General features: G+C 39.7%; 1 protein-coding gene across 2 annotated transcripts in view; it reads right to left on the reverse strand.

Annotated features, from left to right (window-relative positions):
* The window catches only part of ARHGEF12 (Rho guanine nucleotide exchange factor 12), an 80570-nt gene that overhangs the window by 12555 nt on the left and 47031 nt on the right, over positions 1 to 20984 (reverse strand). For both annotated transcript variants that reach the window (XM_064470943.1, XM_064470942.1), the window contains 23 exons: positions 20394 to 20528; positions 18748 to 18819; positions 17879 to 17971; positions 17154 to 17264; positions 16582 to 16680; positions 15901 to 15943; positions 15402 to 15507; positions 14442 to 14579; positions 13929 to 13961; positions 13132 to 13246; positions 11926 to 12031; positions 11485 to 11697; positions 10905 to 11034; positions 10557 to 10592; positions 9824 to 9978; positions 9003 to 9149; positions 8109 to 8194; positions 6496 to 6621; positions 5573 to 5687; positions 2640 to 2740; positions 2309 to 2386; positions 733 to 808; positions 157 to 324 (listed from right to left, as the gene is read on the reverse strand). In XM_064470943.1, the coding sequence (XP_064327013.1) occupies positions 157 to 324; positions 733 to 808; positions 2309 to 2386; positions 2640 to 2740; positions 5573 to 5687; positions 6496 to 6621; positions 8109 to 8194; positions 9003 to 9149; positions 9824 to 9978; positions 10557 to 10592; positions 10905 to 11034; positions 11485 to 11697; positions 11926 to 12031; positions 13132 to 13246; positions 13929 to 13961; positions 14442 to 14579; positions 15402 to 15507; positions 15901 to 15943; positions 16582 to 16680; positions 17154 to 17264; positions 17879 to 17971; positions 18748 to 18819; positions 20394 to 20528 (2482 nt within the window). The remainder of the gene's footprint in view (positions 1 to 156; positions 325 to 732; positions 809 to 2308; positions 2387 to 2639; positions 2741 to 5572; positions 5688 to 6495; positions 6622 to 8108; positions 8195 to 9002; positions 9150 to 9823; positions 9979 to 10556; positions 10593 to 10904; positions 11035 to 11484; positions 11698 to 11925; positions 12032 to 13131; positions 13247 to 13928; positions 13962 to 14441; positions 14580 to 15401; positions 15508 to 15900; positions 15944 to 16581; positions 16681 to 17153; positions 17265 to 17878; positions 17972 to 18747; positions 18820 to 20393; positions 20529 to 20984) is intronic.

The following is a 20984-nucleotide window of genomic DNA, read 5'->3' on the forward strand; positions in this document are numbered from 1 at the left end:
TACAAAGCATGTTCAACAACATTTGGACAACCAAGAATTAAGCCTACACATTTTCCCATGTTCTACTCTGGAACTCTAGACAAAAGCATCTGTCCTCAACTGATCTACGCTTCATTTTTGGCCTCCTCTTCTGCTTTCTCAATTGGTTACACTGACCTGTTGCCACCTGACGAACCAGAACGGTGTTCAATTTGATGATAGGACTGAAGGTGTGTTTACTATCAGCTGTAGATGCCAAGATTTTACTGTGACACTTCAGTACCAGTTTATCATCTTGTTTCTGCAACAGCACCAGAATGTCCTCCAGAAGCAGAGTGTAGAGATCTGCACAGAGTGCAAAAGAACCCAGAATGAGGTAAAGATTCATAGTTTTATACCACACCCCTGCAGAAAGAAAAAGGCTGCTTTTTTGATTACTCATGCATAGGCAGTAATCAGTGCTATGCCATTCTAGGCAAAGCTTGCAAATCTTCCTCATCAAAACTACAGCAGAAAGCTACAGATCCAATTGGATCATCTCGTGACTGACTGCTGTGTCCCTGCATGGCCCTAATGATACTCCAGCACATTTCAGAATTGACAAGAATAATTTAATCAGCTCTGAGAAGCACACAGCCATTATTACAGGTGGCAGTACAAATCATAATTGGAAACTGCAGAAATGTTGGGTTTGTGCATGCTTGCTGAGAAGGAGAGAAAGAAAACTAAGTCAGTTGATGGAATAGGACTCACCAATAGTTTTGTCACGATTAACCTTCCAAATTAGAGGTCCTTCATGAAGCATTTTTCTCTTTGTTAGATCCAAGTTCTGTCACCAGGGGAAAGAAAAAAAGTAGCACTATGAAACTTCTGCAGAAGCAAGTAATGGTAAAGCATGGGAGTATCAGAGGGAAGGCTAAACCAGGCACTCCAGTATGGAGACGAGCAGCTAAACTCCATTTGGAAAAAGAAACGTGGAGCAGGAGTAGGGTATGCTTGTAAATCAAAACCTTGTTGAGAGGTGTTCATTATCACTCTTCCTCGTTCGCTGCTCTTTTGCAGATGCTGGGGTCACAGGGTAGAGAATTTTTGTACTAAGTCAAGATACTAAGGCATTAGGATATCCCCTAATTTCTAGGAGGAGTTTTTCCAACATCCCATATCAAGTTTGCAGTTCTAGTATTACAACTGGTTAATACTTCAGCACGCGATTTGCAAGTCAAGTGTGCCTACAAATGATATACAAATCATTCCAATGATCTGATGGACTTTATAATGTCAATGGATTCTTCAGTCATTTCAATGCTTGTGACATTTAGATCTGCAGGCAAGTAGAAGTGACAATTTTCACAAGTCATTCCTTCCAAGTCGCAGAGTCTACAATCAATGACAGCACGACTTCATAACTGCCAGTAAGTTCTTCATTCCCTAACTAAACGCTTGCAAGTTTATTTGTGGAAGGATACACGACACAGTTTTATAGAGGAGTCTTCATACAAAAATTTCTTTGGTTACACACTGACTTTGGAGAAGATAGATTCCCTGTTCATTTATTATTCCTCTATACAAGACACAGGAACAGAGAGTGGCAGAAACTAGGAACTGGGGATAAAGTACCAAATCATGAGGAAACGGTACAGAAGTGAAGGGAGAGGAATCCTTGTGTAGAAGCTACATATTTGGAACATGTGTGAAAGAAAAAGAAACTATTTGTTTCAAGTTGCAAGTGTCTATTGGTGCTCATCATGCACTTGAAACACGAAAATTTCAGAGCTAGTCCTGGTCAAAGATGTTGCCAGCAAGTAACCAGCTTCACTAATGTAACTGCAAGAATTTGAAGGGCCCTGAAACACAGTACTCCTAGCACTAGACTTAGGCTTTATTTGGCTATGCCTGTGGATCTCCTATACAAATCAGCCTGTGTACAAGCTCTTCTTTTAAAGCCAACTGCATTGCTACAGTTAACGGGTTTCTGAGGCCTCCCCAGTTCCACGAGCACACCTAAGATGTGATCATATGACGTATATATCCATAATAAGATGTATTGTCCATCAGCTCTCTCTCATGTGATACAGAAGTGCTTTAGTTTGCAGAGCATTAAGATTTGTTTCACAGAACTTAAGCTTTATCAACACTTATGTGCAGAACCAAGTTGTTACATACACAGATATCTTCACAAAGAGAGCAAAACTCAAATTTCTGAGACTAATGTTTTAATTTTTGTATAGAAATATTTATCTCCAGAGACCATTTGATTGCACATCAGAAGATTCTAGTAGAAAGAGCCACAAAGTGGCTACACAGAGATTGCTTCGATGTTGTCACTCACCCTGAACTCATCCATCATGGGATCCTCGGACTGCTTCAAGTAAGACAGGTCAAGACGACGCTGATAATCTTCCAAGTGCTGCACAAAATGCAATGAAGACGGTCACTTTGGTTAGTGAAACTCACTAGCATCAGAATGCAGGCAGTCATGAATACTTCTGCACATTCCCAAACGCCCAGGATTCCTCCCTTAACAGGAATATTTGTGCCGCAAAATATATTTAAGCGCAATATAAAGTCACTAGTACAGGATCTCTAGGTGTCTTAAGCAGCTTGCTGCCCTTCAACTCTCTTCTCCCCAACCCTTGATGGTCACTCTGTTCACCTCCTACCTGCTTGTTCTCTGACTCTTTGACAGCCTGGTTCACGTGGTTAAGGATCTGACGACAATGATCTGCTGCTTTCTTCACTTTCTCTTTCTCTTCAGATAGTTCTGCAAGAGAAAAAGGAAATGTAACAATGCTTTCCGATAAAGGTGGAAGAAGTCAGAAATCTAGTACAGCTTGCTGACCTCAAATTTGAGAGGGAGAACTTAAATTCTCAGAATAGCCTGTCAACAAAAGCACTGCATTTCAAAGGCGAAATGACAAAAGTAGACTTGTGACAAGAGAGAAATCATTCTGCCCTGCACAAGACACCAGTCTCTGATAATCACCGTACACAGCACAGCACTTGTTACTCTCCCATTTTTGAGGGGCTTGTGACAACGACTCATTCCACAAACATCACTGAGAAGCATTCTGAGACGTCTAAGAAGTTTACTAAGACTCCACTGTGGTACAAAGAGAGTCTCAGGGTAGATCTTTAAGATCACACACAGCCATCTACCCAAAGTCCCAGTATTTGGCAACTGGCTACTGGCTTCTGCATTTCTCAATATCCTTTTTATTTCTTTATTTTGGAAGAGAGAAAGAGACAAAGAAACATCATGCAAAAAAAAATAAATTACATAAAGTGTTACATAATAGCCTTTTCCATCCAGATAGCTTGTATTTCTTTTACAGCTTGGGAAAAACAGTATCTCTGGCTACATTCATGCAGCCTGATTACAAAACCTAGTCTTTTATTACAGCAAGAGCAAACAAGAGTTATCTTTCCAGCCAATGCCACTTGATCATATGCAGATAGACACAGATGGACCCCATCAATTCTCATTACAATAAAACACATCAAGAATTTAGTTAACAGGCAAATAAACAAGTACATCAAGGATAATGGAGTATCACATGCTTTCCTAATTATGATTAGAGTGAACTTGTAAATGCAATATATTTTTTACAAGTAATGAAATTTGACTGCAGCAGGTATCAACTAGTAAACCTGAAAAGGCATTTTGTGGTATTATTAATCATATTTTAGCCAGTTATGCTGGAAACAGTCTAACACATCCTAGCTCAACTCCAGCCTCTTCAAGAACACGAAAACATCCTGTAGTGCTTTAGAGATTCCACAGATGAGGAGGATTAAGATTCTGTTGGTGTCTACTGTGTACAAAAGTATTTCTTTCCAAGTTCAATCTCCTTCAAATTCTTAGTTGACGTTATATTGATAACGTCCAATATTTTTATATGAAACTTGTTTTGTATCAGATTTCAGGGGTGTAGGTTAGATTGCACTCTGAGCGCACATTTTTCGCACATATTGGGAATTGTGAACAAATAATACTGAGGATTGATTAAAAAAAAACAAACAACAAGAACACACCCTTGGTCGATAACAAGAAAACCTTGACCTTAAAAAAAAGAATCAATTTGTTCTGTATTATCTGCTTTTTGTTCTCTTCTTTTGTTCTCTTGCTTTTTGTTCTCTTCATGATTTTTGCTTAGATTCTAATATACTTTGCTTTTTTTTTCCTTCCTTGCACAGAAGTATACCCTATGTCTACCCAACCTTGTTTAAGCAATGGCATAACTTGATACGGTTTTATTAGATTCTTCACCCTTCACATTTTTATGTTAGTAATGGACGATTAGGGATTTCTGTTAATGGAGAATTTATTCTTTTCTCTCCCAACTGCATCTACATGGAAAGTGGAATTCACTTTAATGTGTTTTCTCTTAATAGTTTGATTTAGCTATCCTTACTATGCTGAATTCAGGAAAAAATACTTTTTTCAGAACATTTATTACTGAAAACCAATTTATTGAAACAAATAGAGTATCATATTTAGTGACTGAATTCTTTCTAGTTACTTCCTTCTTCAAGATTGTAGAAAGGTGTTAAATGTATCTAGAAAATTACAGAAAGAACAGGCATGCTAATGACTATTCAAAACAATAGCACAAATGCAACTTGCCTCTCAGTAAGTTCCGGAAGTTTTGATTGCTAAGAACAGGTATTAAGGAGAAGTTACACGATACCCACTGTTTTTCCTGTTTCTTTTTCTTCTGAATGTAATTCCAGCTACTGGCAGTATCATGTTCTTATACAATCAGAAATATAAGGGTGCAGAGAAAGTATTTTCTTCACTTCCATTTGGTTGTCATAATCACTAAAAACCATTCATAACAGTAATATTCAGCGTAAAACAAAGAAACAGGCTAGGAACTGCAGGGTAGAGAGGAGATAATCACAAATACCTGGTTTCCTTCTGCAATAACTAATAGTAAAGCAAGTTGTTTTACAATTAACTTTCATAAGCAGGGTGGTTCGGTTTATCTCAAAACTTGAGCATCCTCCTCCCCTAACTTTCTAAAACTACATTTAAAATATTTTATATATATATCTATATAATGGTCTCAAGCTGCGTCAGGGGAGGTTTATATTGCATAATACAAAAAATATCTTTACTGCAGGAGTGGTCAGGCACTGGCACAGGCTGCCCAGAGAGGTGATGGAGTCATCATCCCTGGGGGTGATCAAAACACATGTAGACGTGGCACTTCAGGGTATGGTTTAGGAGACCTGGTAGTGTTGGGTTCACTTGACGATCCTAGAAGTCTTTTCCAACCTCAATAATTCTATGATTCTATACTGCACTCTACATACACTCCAACCCAATGCAGACTGTTATTCACTTATTTCCTACTTTTTTTTGTCCTAAGATGGAAAATGAATTTAATTTAGAAACAAAGACTGTATTTTTAAATTATTATTATTAACTTTTTTTAACCTGCCTCCCTGTGTGGAAGGTAGCAGCGAGGTCACAACGAAAACAGATGGTGACCCATAAAATTGAATTGTCCTTCAACACATGCTTTGAAATCACGTTTGCCAAGAAAACCTGCTGAGATGTGTGCACAAACCCTAGTGGAAAGGCTTTTACCTGTGTACTTTGCAATGTTATCCAGCAGAAGGGGGTACTTAGTCAACCTCTGCATCTCTGTGGGAATGATATCCTTCAGCTGCAACCGGCGACACAGTGGATTACTCTCAGCATCCTAAAATTAAACAGCACAATAACTACATTTGTCATTTTTATTAAGACTATAATTACCTGAACGTGTAACAACTATTCATCACATAAACATCTATTACTTCACTTGCCAGTAATTAAATACACAACAAGAAATGCCAAGATCTATCATTCCGACAACACATCCCCTCTCCATTTGCAATTACATATAGGAAAGGCTCATCACAAAAGCGGTGGCTTCCTTCCCTCATTACTTCACAGAGGCCTGGTACCATCTCCAATCAATCTCAGTCACCACCATACAGGGAAGACATCAGTTTAGGCTTTCACACTATAGCAAAACTACAGTACATTTTTCAATATAACCTCAGCCCTTGTATTACTGGAGTTCCTCCCAGCCTGTGGTAATGAAGATAATGTTCTCTTCTCCAAATGCCACATGTATTCAAGCCCCTTTCCTGGCAGGCAGAATGGGTGCGTATCATCTGTCTTCTGCCCGTGGCATGCATAAAAATTACACTACTGTAAACAGTTGTCCCCACAGAAGTACTCATCCTTGGGAAACAGCCACCCCAAGTGAGATGCCATCTCCTGCCTGGGACGCCAATGCTTTTCTGCATGCCATCTGCATGGTCTCTGTTCCCCAAAATTAAAGGCTCTTTCCACCAGAAACAACTAGCAGAAAAAAATACACTATTGGAAGTGATCCCAATCTGAAGACAATGGTAGACATGATGGCATTAATTATAATATCTTAATCTACAAGCTTTTGTTATGCTATGCTTGCCACCAGCCACATCCTCAGGCAGCCCAAACCCTTGTGTAAAATTCACCTGCACAAAAGTCTGGAAGCGAGAGTCCTTCTTCTGGCGTGACTTGATGACCTCTAGAGCAAAGGGCTGGTTACTGCAGAAGGTGGCAGTTGCATGTTTCAGCTTCTCCTCTGCTGCTCCACTAAACTGTGCCACAAAGCCAAAAAGCCAAATTTAGATAGGCTCAAGTTCAGCGTGTCCCACTTTCAACAGACATATAGCCACACAGCAGAACTGGACTCGTCAGAGAAGAAAGGAATTATTGGCAAAATATGAGAAGTCATTTCCATCCTTTTTTTAAGGCCTTGACTTCCCAGTCTACCGAGGAACCCCTTCACATCTCAAACTCTACAGTTGTGCTGCCTCCAGCGCTAGCGCATCCAATCCTTTCCATAAATGCACTGCTGATTCAGAGGAACAATACAGTGCCATGTCTCCACTGTCAGCCATAAGGAGAGCAGAAAAAACTGCACTCACATGAATGACAAGGGATTATTTACCTGAATATTGGTCAGCAAAGCCAAGACCAAAGGTTATCTTGTTTCTCAGGGACACCCATGCTTAAACACCAAAATATAACATCTTATTTCCTAAACAAAAGTATTACCAATACATGGCTAGGGGAAATGATAGCCATGAGCAGGGCTGAGAAATGTGCTGCACATGACAGATGGCTAATCTGTTACTGCAACTGCAACTCCTCCCATTCCTGCTACCCAGGCTGTGATGCAGCATAGTAACTCCTGAAAATACTCACTCTGGAGAAAGAGATCCTCTGTTTCTTTGTTTTAGCCACTTAGCCAGAACACTACAAGGGCATATTACTATTAGCTTAAGATCTAGAGTCCTCTAGCAAGTGTATTCATGCTTTTTGATAATACACAGGAGAACTGAAAGGGTTGGAAGTGCTTCTTTACCAGCCACATATGATTTTTGCTTTCTTTCTTTTTTTCCTGGAATACTAGACAAAGTGGGATATTAAAAAAAAACCCCAAACCAAAACACCACAAAACACAACACTCCACCACAAGAGACTTCTCCATGAAGAGCTGAAAAGAACAAACAGATCAATCCTCAATCCTAAATTAAGTAGGCTTGAAACAAACAACAAAACGGGATTCCCAAGTGAAATTTTTTTTTTTTTAAGAACCTACATCACTCCTGGTCCTGTCATTTGCATCTCTGAAAGGAAACCTGCAACAGTGTTATAAATTTGAAAAAGTTCAGCTATGTGAATTCTAGCATTGGAAGCCAATGTTTTTAACTAACTTAACTGCATCACAGGCAATACAAGACTTGTATTTCACTGTTACTGAATAAATTGTGATATTACATTTTTTCAAAATCCTTCTCTGATCTTTATGTCTCCTGCCTTTCTACTCTACCCACACATCATAAGGAAATGATTTTTTTCTTCCTTATATTGTTCTTATCTCCAGCCAAATCAAAGTCCTGTAAGTTCTTTCTGCTTTCCTTCAACCCTCATTCTCTAGCTCTATGGTGGCTCCATAGAAATGGCAGCTCTAAGACCTTCAGCTCCTATTAACTGGGAATTACCTTCACTAACCTCTGGCTCTGTTTGTCATTATATAAAACATTATTTTCAAGGTCAAGAAAGCAAAAAATTATTTTACCCAGGAAAGCAGGTCTTCCCCAATTTGGCCAATAACAGAAGTCTCATTCCTTTTTCGGACAGCTTTCATATGATCGTTCAACACAACTTAAAAAAAAAAGAAATTTTATTAATACTGCTCAAATTGTTTGCTTAATTTTCAGCATGTGTTTTAAAATAAAAGCTATTCTATGAGAAGACTAGATTTGCAATAATTTCCTTTAAATTAAAAAAATCAAATGTATCCTGCAACATAATAAATTTAGCAGAATATCTAAGAAAATGTTATATAAGTCATTTGCACTTTCATCTCACCTGTCTTCAAGTAACCCCTAGGAACCTTTCCAGTCTTATCTTTTCTGAGGTTAAATATTACTGCCCTTTTAAAAACATAGAAATAATGTAGAACACACTTCAAGACACCCGCATGAAATTATACAATTGATTATTCAGTGGCAGAGCTGAAATTCTGATTCTGAACAGTCCTTTCTCTAAACAGTTAGTAAGGGCTGCCCTTCAAAGACACCTGCAAGACTTCCATGTTTTCAGATTTGTGTTCATATTCTCTTCAACAACAGTTGTAACATTTTAAACATTGACCCATAAAGACCATTCATCAAAGCATCGCTCCTTTTATCAGAGCATAAATCAGCACAGGAGAGTCTGTGTACACAGATAAGATAAAAGCAAGTATCTGAAACACTGGACGCATGCATTCTTTACCAAAGTATCTTTGTAAACCAGGAACGGAAAAAACTGTGTGCAAAAGAAAGAACAGCTGCACTATTCTTTTTCATCTTAAGTGTTGTACAAGGTTGTCTCTTGTTTCAGGGTCATGTGCTTAAATTTTTCAGATATTTGTATCCAGAATTCGAGTTGAGACTACAAAGCAAAAAGGCACCTCAGCTGCACTTACTATGAAGCCCAAGAATATCCTCCAGATTGGAGAAGATTTTCCGTTTGTCGCTGGAGTTCAGGATCCCTTCCCGGGTGACACGCTGGTAGAAGACATTATGCAGAACCTTCAGCGTGCGAACATGAGCCCTCTCAGTGTAAAACAACTCTGAAGAGAGAGCGGAAAGCACGATTGTAACTACCTACTTAAAGAGGTGTGGCAACATGGATCCAAATGTGAAGCAAACTGAAGTCAGAAGCATGAACTTACAAAAGCCTCCCTCACGGATGCTTCCCTTGCTGGCCCACAGTCCAGCATGTTCCAGAATGGAGCCATGCTCTGCTATACTTCCATGTTTGAAAGAACAGAGGAGTCAACTGATTTGTGACTCACCATTTAACCCAAACAGTGAGCTCTTAGCAGCTCATACAGCCACACAGTGTGTTGTGCAGGGTTGCAAGACCTGAATTGAGATGAAGCTTTGAAGATGAAGTTTGGTAGTAGCTTTCCATTTGCATCATGTGCTCTCCAACAGTGTTGACAGTGCCTCTTGATTTCTTTTACCGAACACAATACTGCAAACTTGCCTTTCAGTGTCAAATCACTTTTTTTTCCTTTTTTCCCCCTCCTCTAAGGACCGGATCAGTCTCATCTCCGCATACTTTTCAGTAATAAGTACACGTTTCACACACACAAACACTGCAAACCAGAAGTAATAGATGGCCACTGCTTTGAGCAAATCAGTGAATGAAGACCTGGTTTTAAATTTTAAGAAATTCAGCGCCCCAGAGAACAGGTTTCAGCTTTGCGCTACATGAGCTAGGAAAAAATACCCATCTCACCATTAATCACTTCTTGGCGCTTGATTTCATAGGGTTTCAGCCCCAGCAACACTTCTCGGCTCACAAGTTGCTGCCAGTTGGGAGGGTCCATGTCCATGTCAAAATCATATAGCTCATCTTCACTTTGTACATCTGTGAAACCAACACTGTCCATCCTAACATGAAAAAATATGTCAGATACTTCCCATTTTAGGCATGGATGTAAGGAAGAAAGAAGAGAAAATCTTAAGTGTATCAGTTGTAAAGCATTATGAATATGCTCTCCGTAACAGCTGGAGTTCTTTAGATGTCTGAACCTATAGATACATTTTCTAACTCTCCTTTTAATTATAAAAATAAACATTATTTGCTTGAAGTCAAATATCTAGTTGGTGACAGGGCAGGTTACCATTTCTTCCCTCCATCTATCTGCAGAGCAGAGCTAAAAGCAACACAAAGATTTAAAAAGAACATGTGGAAATTCCAACTCCCTAACCTATCAATTCAGATCAGTAGATACAACAATCACTATACTTCACTCATAGATCAAAGGGCTTATTTGCATATGAGTCAGTCCACCTGTCCTATATACTGATGCCAGTGTCTCATTTCACATATGCGTTATTTAAGAAAAGGAAAGATCATGCAGACAATTGTACCAGCTCAGAACAATGAACACTACTACATTCTACTTCCTAACCTCTTAGAATCTCAACAAGTTCAGTGACGTTCAAACATTCATAAGCATACTCACTTGCGAAAAGGCTTTGGCGTTCCCATGTCAACCATTCTGCAAAGAACGAAAGGGATTATTAGGGAAGCTTATGCAAGAACTTCATCCCACTCAGACATTCAGTGTAACCTCAGAGTAAAGGCCTAAACTCCTAACTAGAACATTTTGTCCATCTGTCAGCCTCACCCTCCTGATACACACATACTTTTCTAGTACAACCATAGTAGCAGACACAGATCAGCATTTCCTACTTCTACCAATAGTGTTTAATATAAATGATGTCACTAATAGTTCTATAGACTCAGCTTCAACAGCCATTGTGACACTGACTCTCTTCCAAGGATCAAGCAATCAGGGTACCATAGTTACCTTTCTGATTCTCCCTCCTCCTCCTGCAAGTTTTCCAAAGGAGATGGGAATTCAAAGGTATTATTAGGTGTGCGGGGAGTGCCATCCATACAGTCATTGGCAGGTGGAGCTTCTCCAGTCTGCTTCAAACCTAAACAGAAAGTGAGTATGAAATGTTAAGAACTGTATCAAATCAGAGTATGCTGGAGAAGTTCACAGCCTCTTCATAGCCTCCTGATTCACAGCTTTATTTCATCTTTGAGCTGGAGGAACTGAATTCCTAGGCTGGTAAGAAAAATCTCAGTGACAAACGTTTCCAGATGACACTGACTTGTGCTTACAAAAGCAGGCACCTGAGTCTCATTCTTTTCCTGTTAGATGATCCAATGCCACAGTGATAGAACCCAGCTAACAACAATTTCCCTCCATGATAAGACTTCCTAATTTGAACCAGAGACTAAGTCAGAAAAGATAACTAAGCACCGAGGAAGACCATGTCTAATGACATAAAAACACTTCCTAATTTTTTAAGTCTGTTGGGCTTTGCGTATCCAGTTCACAGCACAATCTTAATCATTACTCTTTGCTAGTGTCATCCTACCTGTTTCGCTATCTTTGCTTCCCTCTGGAGAGGAAAAGGGACCCATTGCCAAAGGAGACATTGGGTTGGCAGGCGGATATGGCACATCTGTTCCATCACTGGAGGACCCACTCTGGCGCATCTTGCTAGAATCCGGTGGCTCTGGGCTAACAGAAGACGCTGTAGTTAAGTGCTTTGAATGGCGGGGCTTCTGCATTTCCATGGCTCTGCCAACTAAACAAACACAGAGCCATTATATTGCTGAAAGAGCTTTTACCTGTCTTCAGCAATGAAGAGAGGAAGCATTCCAGGACAAAATTAGGTTTGTGTTTCTTCAAAAACATGTTTTAAAACCAAAAAGTTTACTGAGACGTTTTAGGATGGATTTCTAAAAGACAGCTAAGACTTCATCTGACTTTCAAACTAATAGTTAGGGAACATATATTTCCTTGTCTGACATACTTGCACTGCTATCATGTCGACTCGGTCTCCTTGGTGGGCCCAGAATATTAGGAAAGCCTCTTCTCTTTCCTTTTTCCTCTCCTTCTTTCTCCTTCTTGATACTTTGCTGCAGTTAATATACAACAACGAAAAAAAGGAAACCGATCACTCATTTCTTCAAATTCAGTTATTTACTGCAGTTTTAAAGAATTAGCCAATATCTCAGGAGTTCTGTACAATAGAATTTTACTTCTAACAAGTTATCGAGAGGTCATCATCCTGTAGCATCAGAGGCAAAGACAGTCAGTCTACGGACAGACGGAACGGTGCGTAACAGGGTTAGCAGCAGGGAGCCACAGCATCTTAAGAGATGCATCTGTTACAAACAAAAACTCACACACCCTGTGTTTAACTTAGCAGGAGCTAAAAACCACTCTCCATCCTAGGGTAAGAGACAAATTTACAGTGACCAGTAGCACCTTGTTTCTCTAAGGCACAACATCTTGTGACTCCAAACCTCCACGAGCATACAGACTCTAATCTGTGAGAGAAATATACAACTTCTCTTAGCACTTCAGAAAGGCTGCAAACACTTGATCTAACCTTTTTGTACTGTCAGCGTAGAACTGATCGTAACAGTCTTAACATTTCAAAGGAAGCTGGAATGATGATGAAAGTAAGTAGCTACTGTGACCAGATACGCCCCCATACTGTGGGAGGCGAATGGAAACACCCACACGGAGTTTTGCTGAAAAAATTCAGTATATAACCGGGAAAGTGTGGGTGGCTGGAAAAGTATGTTTCCTGCATCATGAAGCATAAGTTTTTGGGCAAGTTTCTCATGAACAAAACTGAAGTATGTAGGCCAACAGCCTGATTAGCCATAATGAGATCCTCAAGTGATTCCAGGTTGTATTATAGGAAGTATTTCTCACCCAAAGTTTTAATAAGGCTAGAGCTGTGAAGAACAAGCAATTAGAATTAGACATACAGATAAAGGAAGAAAGAAGGCAACTGATTTCTAATTCATGTGTCTGGAAACATATGTAGAACCCAATTTAAACTGTTCTGTTTTCCGTGCAGCTCAGTAATCCCAAATCCTCTTGATGCAGCAACAAAGACTGTAAGACCATACCAACTTCTAATATGTCATGCAAAAGGTGAATTTTGAATTCTAACGAAGCACCCATGCTGGGCAGCTTTAACCATATACATTCTGGCCACTACCTTGATCTTTGGCAAGAAACCAATACGGCCACGCTTCTGCTCCAGGTTACGAGGTTCTTTAACTTTGACTCCCAGGTGTTTCATGTAAGTAAGAATCACATACTGCATTGTGGAACTGCCAAGAAAAAAAAAAAAAGATTGAGAATACAGAGAAAAGTATTGGGGAAAATACATTTTGTCAAGGAAATGAAAAAGGTCAAATGCAAAGGTTCTATTCGCATACTTTTTTTTTAAAATATGAAACAAACTGTCACAGACAATGGGAAAGACTCAGCCAATATCAGAATTTGTCCTCTTGAAAAAAAAAGATGGAGTATATAAGAGGCATACCAGCCTAGGCAGTAAAAATAACATTGAGAATTACGCAGAAGGTCCAAATGATCTACTAAATAGATATTTGAAGTCACATTATAGTTTTGAGTTATGGTAAAAATAAGTTACAGTAAATGGTACAATTGCTGTAAAGAGTATAGTACACGCTACCCAGACAGTTGTATACATACAAACTGAACAAGGCAAGGCACATACAGAAAATACATGTCAGGCGAGATTTAAACAAAACCAAAAAACCCATGAACTCTCAGTGACAGAAACTTTTTCAGATCTGAAACAAAGGCAAGAAACTTCAGAATAAGAAGAGGTTGATGCTGTGAATTCAAATTAATTATGCCAGGGGATTTAGAAAATGAGAGTTTGTGGCTCCAGCCAGCAGAGGGCTGTCTTGTTCTGCTCAGCAGAACACACAGCTAGAGGTGGGATTCTTATTTTAGACTAAAAGCCCATACAACTTGCATTACCTCTTGTCTTCTTCCAAAGGCTGAGATGTCATCCTAAAAACCAAGAAAGACTTTAAAAACTGAACTCAAAACCCAGTTAATACCCAGTCCCATCCACTCAGCATCAGCAGTTGTGTTCCAAGTGTCCTTTAGAATGTTAGAAAGTCCCAGGGAGGGGTAGGGGTGTAGTACACAGAAACAAATGTTCACACTCATATTAAAAGAAAAAAAGGGGCTCTGAAGCTATAGGTTTCTACAACCCAAAAAAGGGACTCTGATCTAACAATGCACAAGCTGACAGTGGAAGCACTTCCTCTATTTGAACAGTAGCCTCCTTGAGAAGATACATGGACTTCACCTAACTATTAGCTCACTTCTGGCTGTCATTACCCATACACTGACAGCAAACAGAAGCAGCAATGTAAACATAGTGACGTCAAATTGTTTCTAGTTCCTAATTCCTTTGCTCTGCTGTTGTCAGGTTTAAGGTAGAACATTTTTTTTAGCCCCACAATTATACTTGCTGTTACTCACAACACTTCCTCAATTTTAGCAATAATCTGTTCTGCACATGCTCTTTCCTTCTCCACTGCATTCCGGTCACGAACTCTTTCTGCATCCAGCTTGGTTAGCTCTCCTTCTGCCAGGGTCAATCCCATACTACGTTTCTGCCTGAAAAATGGGGAGAGGGAAGCACCACTTGACATTGAATACTGACCTGTAACAAGGAAAAACAACCTCTTGACATTCAAAATGTCTAACATGTTTCATTATTGGTTTCTGTACGGAAATGGAGCAGTGATGACATTTCTCCGTAACATTTGCGCTCACTGTAAAACATAGCTAACATAGCCTTTGGAGAGAGAAAACTGTATGATATTTATCACGAGGCAGCCATTGCCAGGGTCAAGAAAAAGTAGTTACTCCTTTTGCAGCATCCCAGGCTGTACATTTGAAGAATATACTTGAATTGAGACATTTTTAGATATGAAAAAGTCCATTACTGAACACTTGTCTTGGTATAATGTCTCATGTCGGCACAGAACTCTTATGACTCCACATGAAAGGGCATATCAATTATCAAATTCTACTACATGCCGTTCACAGCTTTATAAAGTGGATTAAATCTTATATAGGGGAGAGGGAAGGAAAGAAAAAAACAGAAGATATAAGCTGATTATAAATACGATTAGTAAGAAGGATTTATATAACATGACCTAAGTAACAGTATTCTGAAATTGCCTCAAATAGCCTCAAGGAATGGAGAATCCAAGCTCTAAAAATTGATCTTGTAATTGATTACTTGCAACACAGTATCAAAAAATATTCAAGGATTGGTCACAGGATGACCCTGGAAGTCCCCTCCGGTGGTATCTTCCTATTCAGCCCAAGACTAATTACTTCATACCTCAAGTTTCAACTTCCCCTGTATTGGACATGTTGACTGAGGGCAGGTATGAACTAAAGGAAAACTACACAGACAACTGTTTTTACCTAAAATCTTCCAGATTCCTTTGAACTTCTGGACAGACTTTATCTTGCATAGTTTGTATAAACTGGCGATGAAGCTCTTCAGGAAGGAGTTCTGGCCTTCTTCTATCTGCCAGTCAGAAGAGAAGGTAATAGATTATTCTTTTGAGAACACCCCTCTCCACCTTAGAACAAAGCCACTCACATGTATATTTTAGCCCATCCAAAAGTACCTTTTGCCTTTCACTTGCCGATAATATGAACTTCAGTGCATTAAGCATAAGCAGCTTTGGTCGCATCCACTGTTATACTAAAAAATGTACATGCCCAAGTGTCCAGTGCTTCCCACCACTTACACATGTATCACAGCACGCATTATGCCCTTCCCAAGAAACAGAAGTAGTACTTATTTGTCTCTCCATGTAACATAGGACACCATATGTTTGAAGTAATCCCAAGTGCTTTTCAGAGACTTGGACAGTAGAAACTACAGAAATAGGTATCTGAGGCAAGTGGACCCTACCTAGTTCTAGGGAGATTTCATCTGGGACTGGAACTTTTAGATTCTGCAAAAGAAAAGAAAAACTGGGAGAACATACACAACAAGCACAACCCCAATAAAACACACGGTACAAAACATACAACAAAATCCCCACAAAAGCCAAAGCCATACAACCTGAACACCTGAAGGTATTAAGGGGAAGACTCCCCTTAATATATATTATATTACATAAAGATTATTTAATCTAAACGTGTAATACTAGCCTCTGCTACACTATCTGGTAGTCCAATTCATGACAGTGAAGAAGTTTCTCAGGCTTTCCAACAGACACATAACACTTCCTAATCCTTGCAATAGCCACATCAATATACTAGACGATCCCTGAGGTCCCTTCCAACCTGTGATTCTTTGATATGCAGCAATTAACTAAAAGGCAATGTATAACAGCCAGAGCTTGCTTATATATCACAAAGTCATTTCTCCTATCAGACAATGCATTCCCTGCGATTTATTGAGTTTCCAAGCATCTGACGCTATATACCATTCATTTTGCCATATTCACTGGAAACATTTAAACAAAAAACCCTTTTATTTTGCAGGACTTAAGTAATTCCGTAGTTTTTTCTAGTTCAGGAGAGTGGAGAAAGATATAAGTCAGCTTGCTAGATATGCTTGAAAATGAGGGAAAGGACTGGAACCTACTGCAGCTCGGTCCAAGAAGAACTGGTAAAACTCAAGGAAGACACGCCGAGTCTCTTTGGAGTTGGTCTGCTTGTACAGGTCTGTGTAAAGGTAGCATAACTGTGGGAAACAGGAGGGGAAGAAAGTAAGCGATACCATGAGAACTCTTACACTTCTAACTCCATGTTTTCTTCCAAATATTTCAAGGTATGCAGCACTGTTGGATTGAAACTCTTCCTAGCTGCCTTCGGCCATCTAGATTGCTCAGGTAACCTCAGCTAGGCTGCCCCGATAATCAGTGGAGTGGGAGGATCAGACCTTCCCCATAGACAACTAATCCTACCACCTTAGGGTGGCATGAAGTGCTTTCAAGAGCTAAATACTTATTTGTAAACAGCTAAATGTACAGGACACTGTTGTCTTTGTGCTTCTCTTCATTTATCTGAAATACTCTCATGCCTGCATAGGATCTGCATTTCTCTCCTTGCTGATCCAGCCATGTCACTGACCACTCTACAAGAACAAGAAGATCCTGATACGCTCTGGTTAAGACTACCAATCTGGGCAAACGAAACAATTCCAGAACATCTTACCAATGCTGCAGGGTCAAACTGGGACACCACATGATGCAGAAGAACAGCCAGGTGAGCTGGGCGAGATTTCAGGAGCTCAATGTTTTGGAAACAGCTGCATTGTCCATTAATCTGTAGAGATATATGGAAACTATTTGAATTATTCAAGAAAGCTACTGTGAGAAGAACCAAGAAACTTTGTTCCAACAGCTTTGCTCCTCATTTGTTTAATTAAAATAAAAACTGACCAATTCCAGGACATCTGCAATGCCATTCTAACATCCCAGGAAGAACTTACAACAGGAAAACGTCTTTAAAATACTCTTCTGAGCACTGAGTAAAATATAATGAAATATAATTCAGAAGAAAGAACAACTAAAATAACTCAGAATAAATATGCCAAAAGCCATAGCAGCTATACTGCTGTGACAATAATACAGAACATGAGAGAAACTGAATAAGCAAAAAAAAATGAAATAAGGCAAGTGCATTTCTAGAAAGCTTGAAGTTATGAGAAGAAAGAAGTCTAATAGAAATAGTCAAAGATGGTATATTGTTATAAACTTCTCAAATGTTTTAATATGGCAAGATCAGCCGTAACAGGAATCACATTCTCTAATTCTTAATCTACCACACAAACACTGCCTGATAAAAACAAGTCATGGAACACTCATAGTTTGGGCATAGAGGAACAGAATTCTGGTCAAAGGGGAAAAGGGGTGGCTGAGTCTAAATGTCTTTCCCACCTGCTCCTGTTCAGTGTCAAAGTCGTCATCCTCTGCTCCAATGATCTGAGGCCCCACTCTGGATAAAGGACTTCCAACACTCGACTGGGAATCCTGGGTGAGTGAGGGAAGAGATGGAAGAAATGCACAGTGCTATTACTCTCTTGGCACAATAAACCTTTTTTACCAAGTTAGAGACACTGCTATAATTTTTATTCTCCTTCTCAAAACTAAATGGAAACCCATGTCTGTACTCAACCTTGTCCAAGTGTGCAGCTGCAAGATCCCCTTACAACTGCTTCTCCCAAGCTGCAAGCATTCAGAAACATTAAATCACACAATTCAAAAAAACCTGCATTATCTACAGACATGAGCACGCTAAGCATGTGGCATATGACAAATGCCATCTTAGTACAAATGGAGAAATACGACTTTTGAAATTCAAGCAGATGAGGGAAAAAACACTTCAGAAGTCATGCTAAAGGAATAAAATACTATGTTCAGATAGGCCTGCACTTTCTGCTGTGTTCCACTTTTACCTACTCTTCAGGCCATCCCTGATAATGCTAGCCTCATAATGACTAAACATCCTAAAGAAAAGTCTTCTGATTATGGCAGGACTCAAGGAATAAAATATGTACAACTGCTCTACCCATTTTAGGTCCAGCTTTTTACTGCTTATTATGTATTTGTCACCTCTAATTGGGCCTGCTTTTAAACTCCATAAACATCTACTCAGCCAATTAACTTTCCCTGCACAATTTTAATTGTATTTAGGTGCAGCGTACATAAAATTTGCTTTAGAAAATAAAAAAGCTCAGGAAAACCAGCAGTGTTTTAATTGGCCCGTTACAGGAGTGTCATTGTGACACTTTATGTTTTGTACTCACATTATCTTGAACCTCACTCTTTTCTGGGCTCTCATCTGGATAAATCCGCTCCTTCAAGCCACTGCGAGGACTCTGGGAAAGAAGGAAGTCCAGTTCTGGTGAGTACCAGCAAATCCAGGAAAATGAGTAATGCAGAGTAAGTTTTTCAGCCACAATAGCCAAAACTTCTGCTTTCTCACAGAATGAACTGCTGAACAGCTGAGGTGTGAACAGCCAAACTAAAGTGTGTGACCTACATGCGCTGGTTCCAAAAAAACACAAAACACAACCGGATGCAGAAACAGTTTCAGTAAGAAAGCTAGTGACATTGAGTAACAGTAGAGCTGTAAAATCCACTAGTGCATCTGTCCCCAGCTTTGTCTTTGCTCTTTCCACCGATTCTGACAGTTTATGTAGCACCCACGTTGCTAGCTCTCTGACTAGGACCTTTTCTCAACATCCCCTCTGAAGAGGGGGCTCCCAGCAAAGGCCTCAGCACTCCAGGTGTAGTCTCACCAGTGCCCAGCAGACAGGGCTAGTAACCTCCCTCCACCTGCTGGCAATCCTCTTTCTCATGGCGCCCAGTAGATACTTGGCTTTATTTGCAAAAAGCATGTGCTGTTGGCTCACCTTCAGTGTGTCCACAGTAACACCTAGGTCTTTTCAGCTAGGTGACTATTCAGCCTGTTGGTTTCTAGCCTGTACTGATGTGTGGAGTTATTTCACCCCAGCTGTGGAACTCTGGACTTCTTGTTAAACTTCAAGAGGTTTCTGTTGCCCCCCCAGTCCTCAAGTTTCTCAGGGTCACTTTGTATTGAAAAGCTTGAATGTTCGGTGTGTCAGTCACCTCCAGGGATCAAATACTATCCACAATACTGACAGGATTAAGTTTATTAGGAAGATAGCTATGAATTTTGTTCTGCATTTATTATATACAAATATAGAGGATACCTACTCAGATTTGGAGGAGGAATGTTCCTAAACAGGATCAAATATGGTCACATTTTGGAGGTATATCTGACCCATCTTCCTTTCACTTCCAACTGCTAGTACAAGTTTAGCTCCCACATCCTCAGGCCAAAACCCAAGTACAGAGTCTCAGTTCTGCACTAATCAGATAGTGACTTAAGGATTAGGTGCTAAGGCACTCCAATAGGGAGACCATACAAGCAACACAGACTGATAACTAAAGAGTGAACAGACTAGGAGCCTTTACTGTTGACAATAATTGAAGCTTAGAAATAAATCTCTTCCCCACTTTCATGGCAACTTGCCCACTGCCTGGATTTGAGTCACAGCTACCGCAATTGGGACATTACCATACTCTTAAAAGATGTTCTAATTGGCACCTCTGAGTTCTGAGAAAGATGCTGGCATCCATTTTTCTTTGTCTGGTTACAGGCATTTTGCCAGGAAAATCTAGTCCTGGATAAAAACCCCAAACCCCCACTATTTCTTCCCCAGTCCCTAATGGAAGACCAATATAGTATCCTTCATCAGGGAAATGTTTTTGGTGTGTAGCGAGAAGCCTATCTAATAATACACAGTGTTACTGAGGTAGAGTACATATGTATGATACACAGGACAACAGAAACATAAGAAATCCACACAAGAAAACCAAATCTGAAAAGTACAGAAGCAAAGTCATGGAGTTGTTCAAGACTCACATCAGCAATGTCACTGTTCGGTCGGGAGGGGCTGTCACCACTGTAATCCAGTTTGCTCACACAGTCCCCGCTCTCTGCCTCCACTTCACTGATCTGCAGCGATTCCGTCACAGACCTGGAGTACAAGACTCCATCCTAAAAAGATACAGTGAGTTGGGAGACAACACAGTGCAAGTAGACTATTTCAAGAGACAATCCTTAAAAAATAGCTGCTTTTAAACCTGGTTAGTTCACATTATTTATAAAACTTCATTTCTGTATCCAGAAAAGGCTGCAATGCCTTTGGAAGAGAACAGAAAAATCACTCCAAGTTTTCAGTACTTATAACGTTACAGACAGAGGAAAAATGGGAACAATAATATCACCTACATTTTTTTTTCAAAAGCAAAGCTGTTTTAAGCCTCCAGTTATTCAGTCTCCACTGTAAGAATGACTTCAGGGGTTTCTTTTAAGTTGTATTGACAGGCAGACTAAAAAACACATCGTAGTTTGCACTTACTGTTTTAAAAGCAGTTTTTCCCAGATGGTTTGGGAGTCCATTGTTAAGAGTACTTCATATACTGCTTTTGCACAGTATTGCTTGACAGCCTC

The sequence above is a fragment of the Phalacrocorax carbo genome, chromosome 21, assembly GCF_963921805.1.
Source record: "Phalacrocorax carbo chromosome 21, bPhaCar2.1, whole genome shotgun sequence".
Lineage (NCBI taxonomy): Eukaryota > Metazoa > Chordata > Aves > Suliformes > Phalacrocoracidae > Phalacrocorax > Phalacrocorax carbo.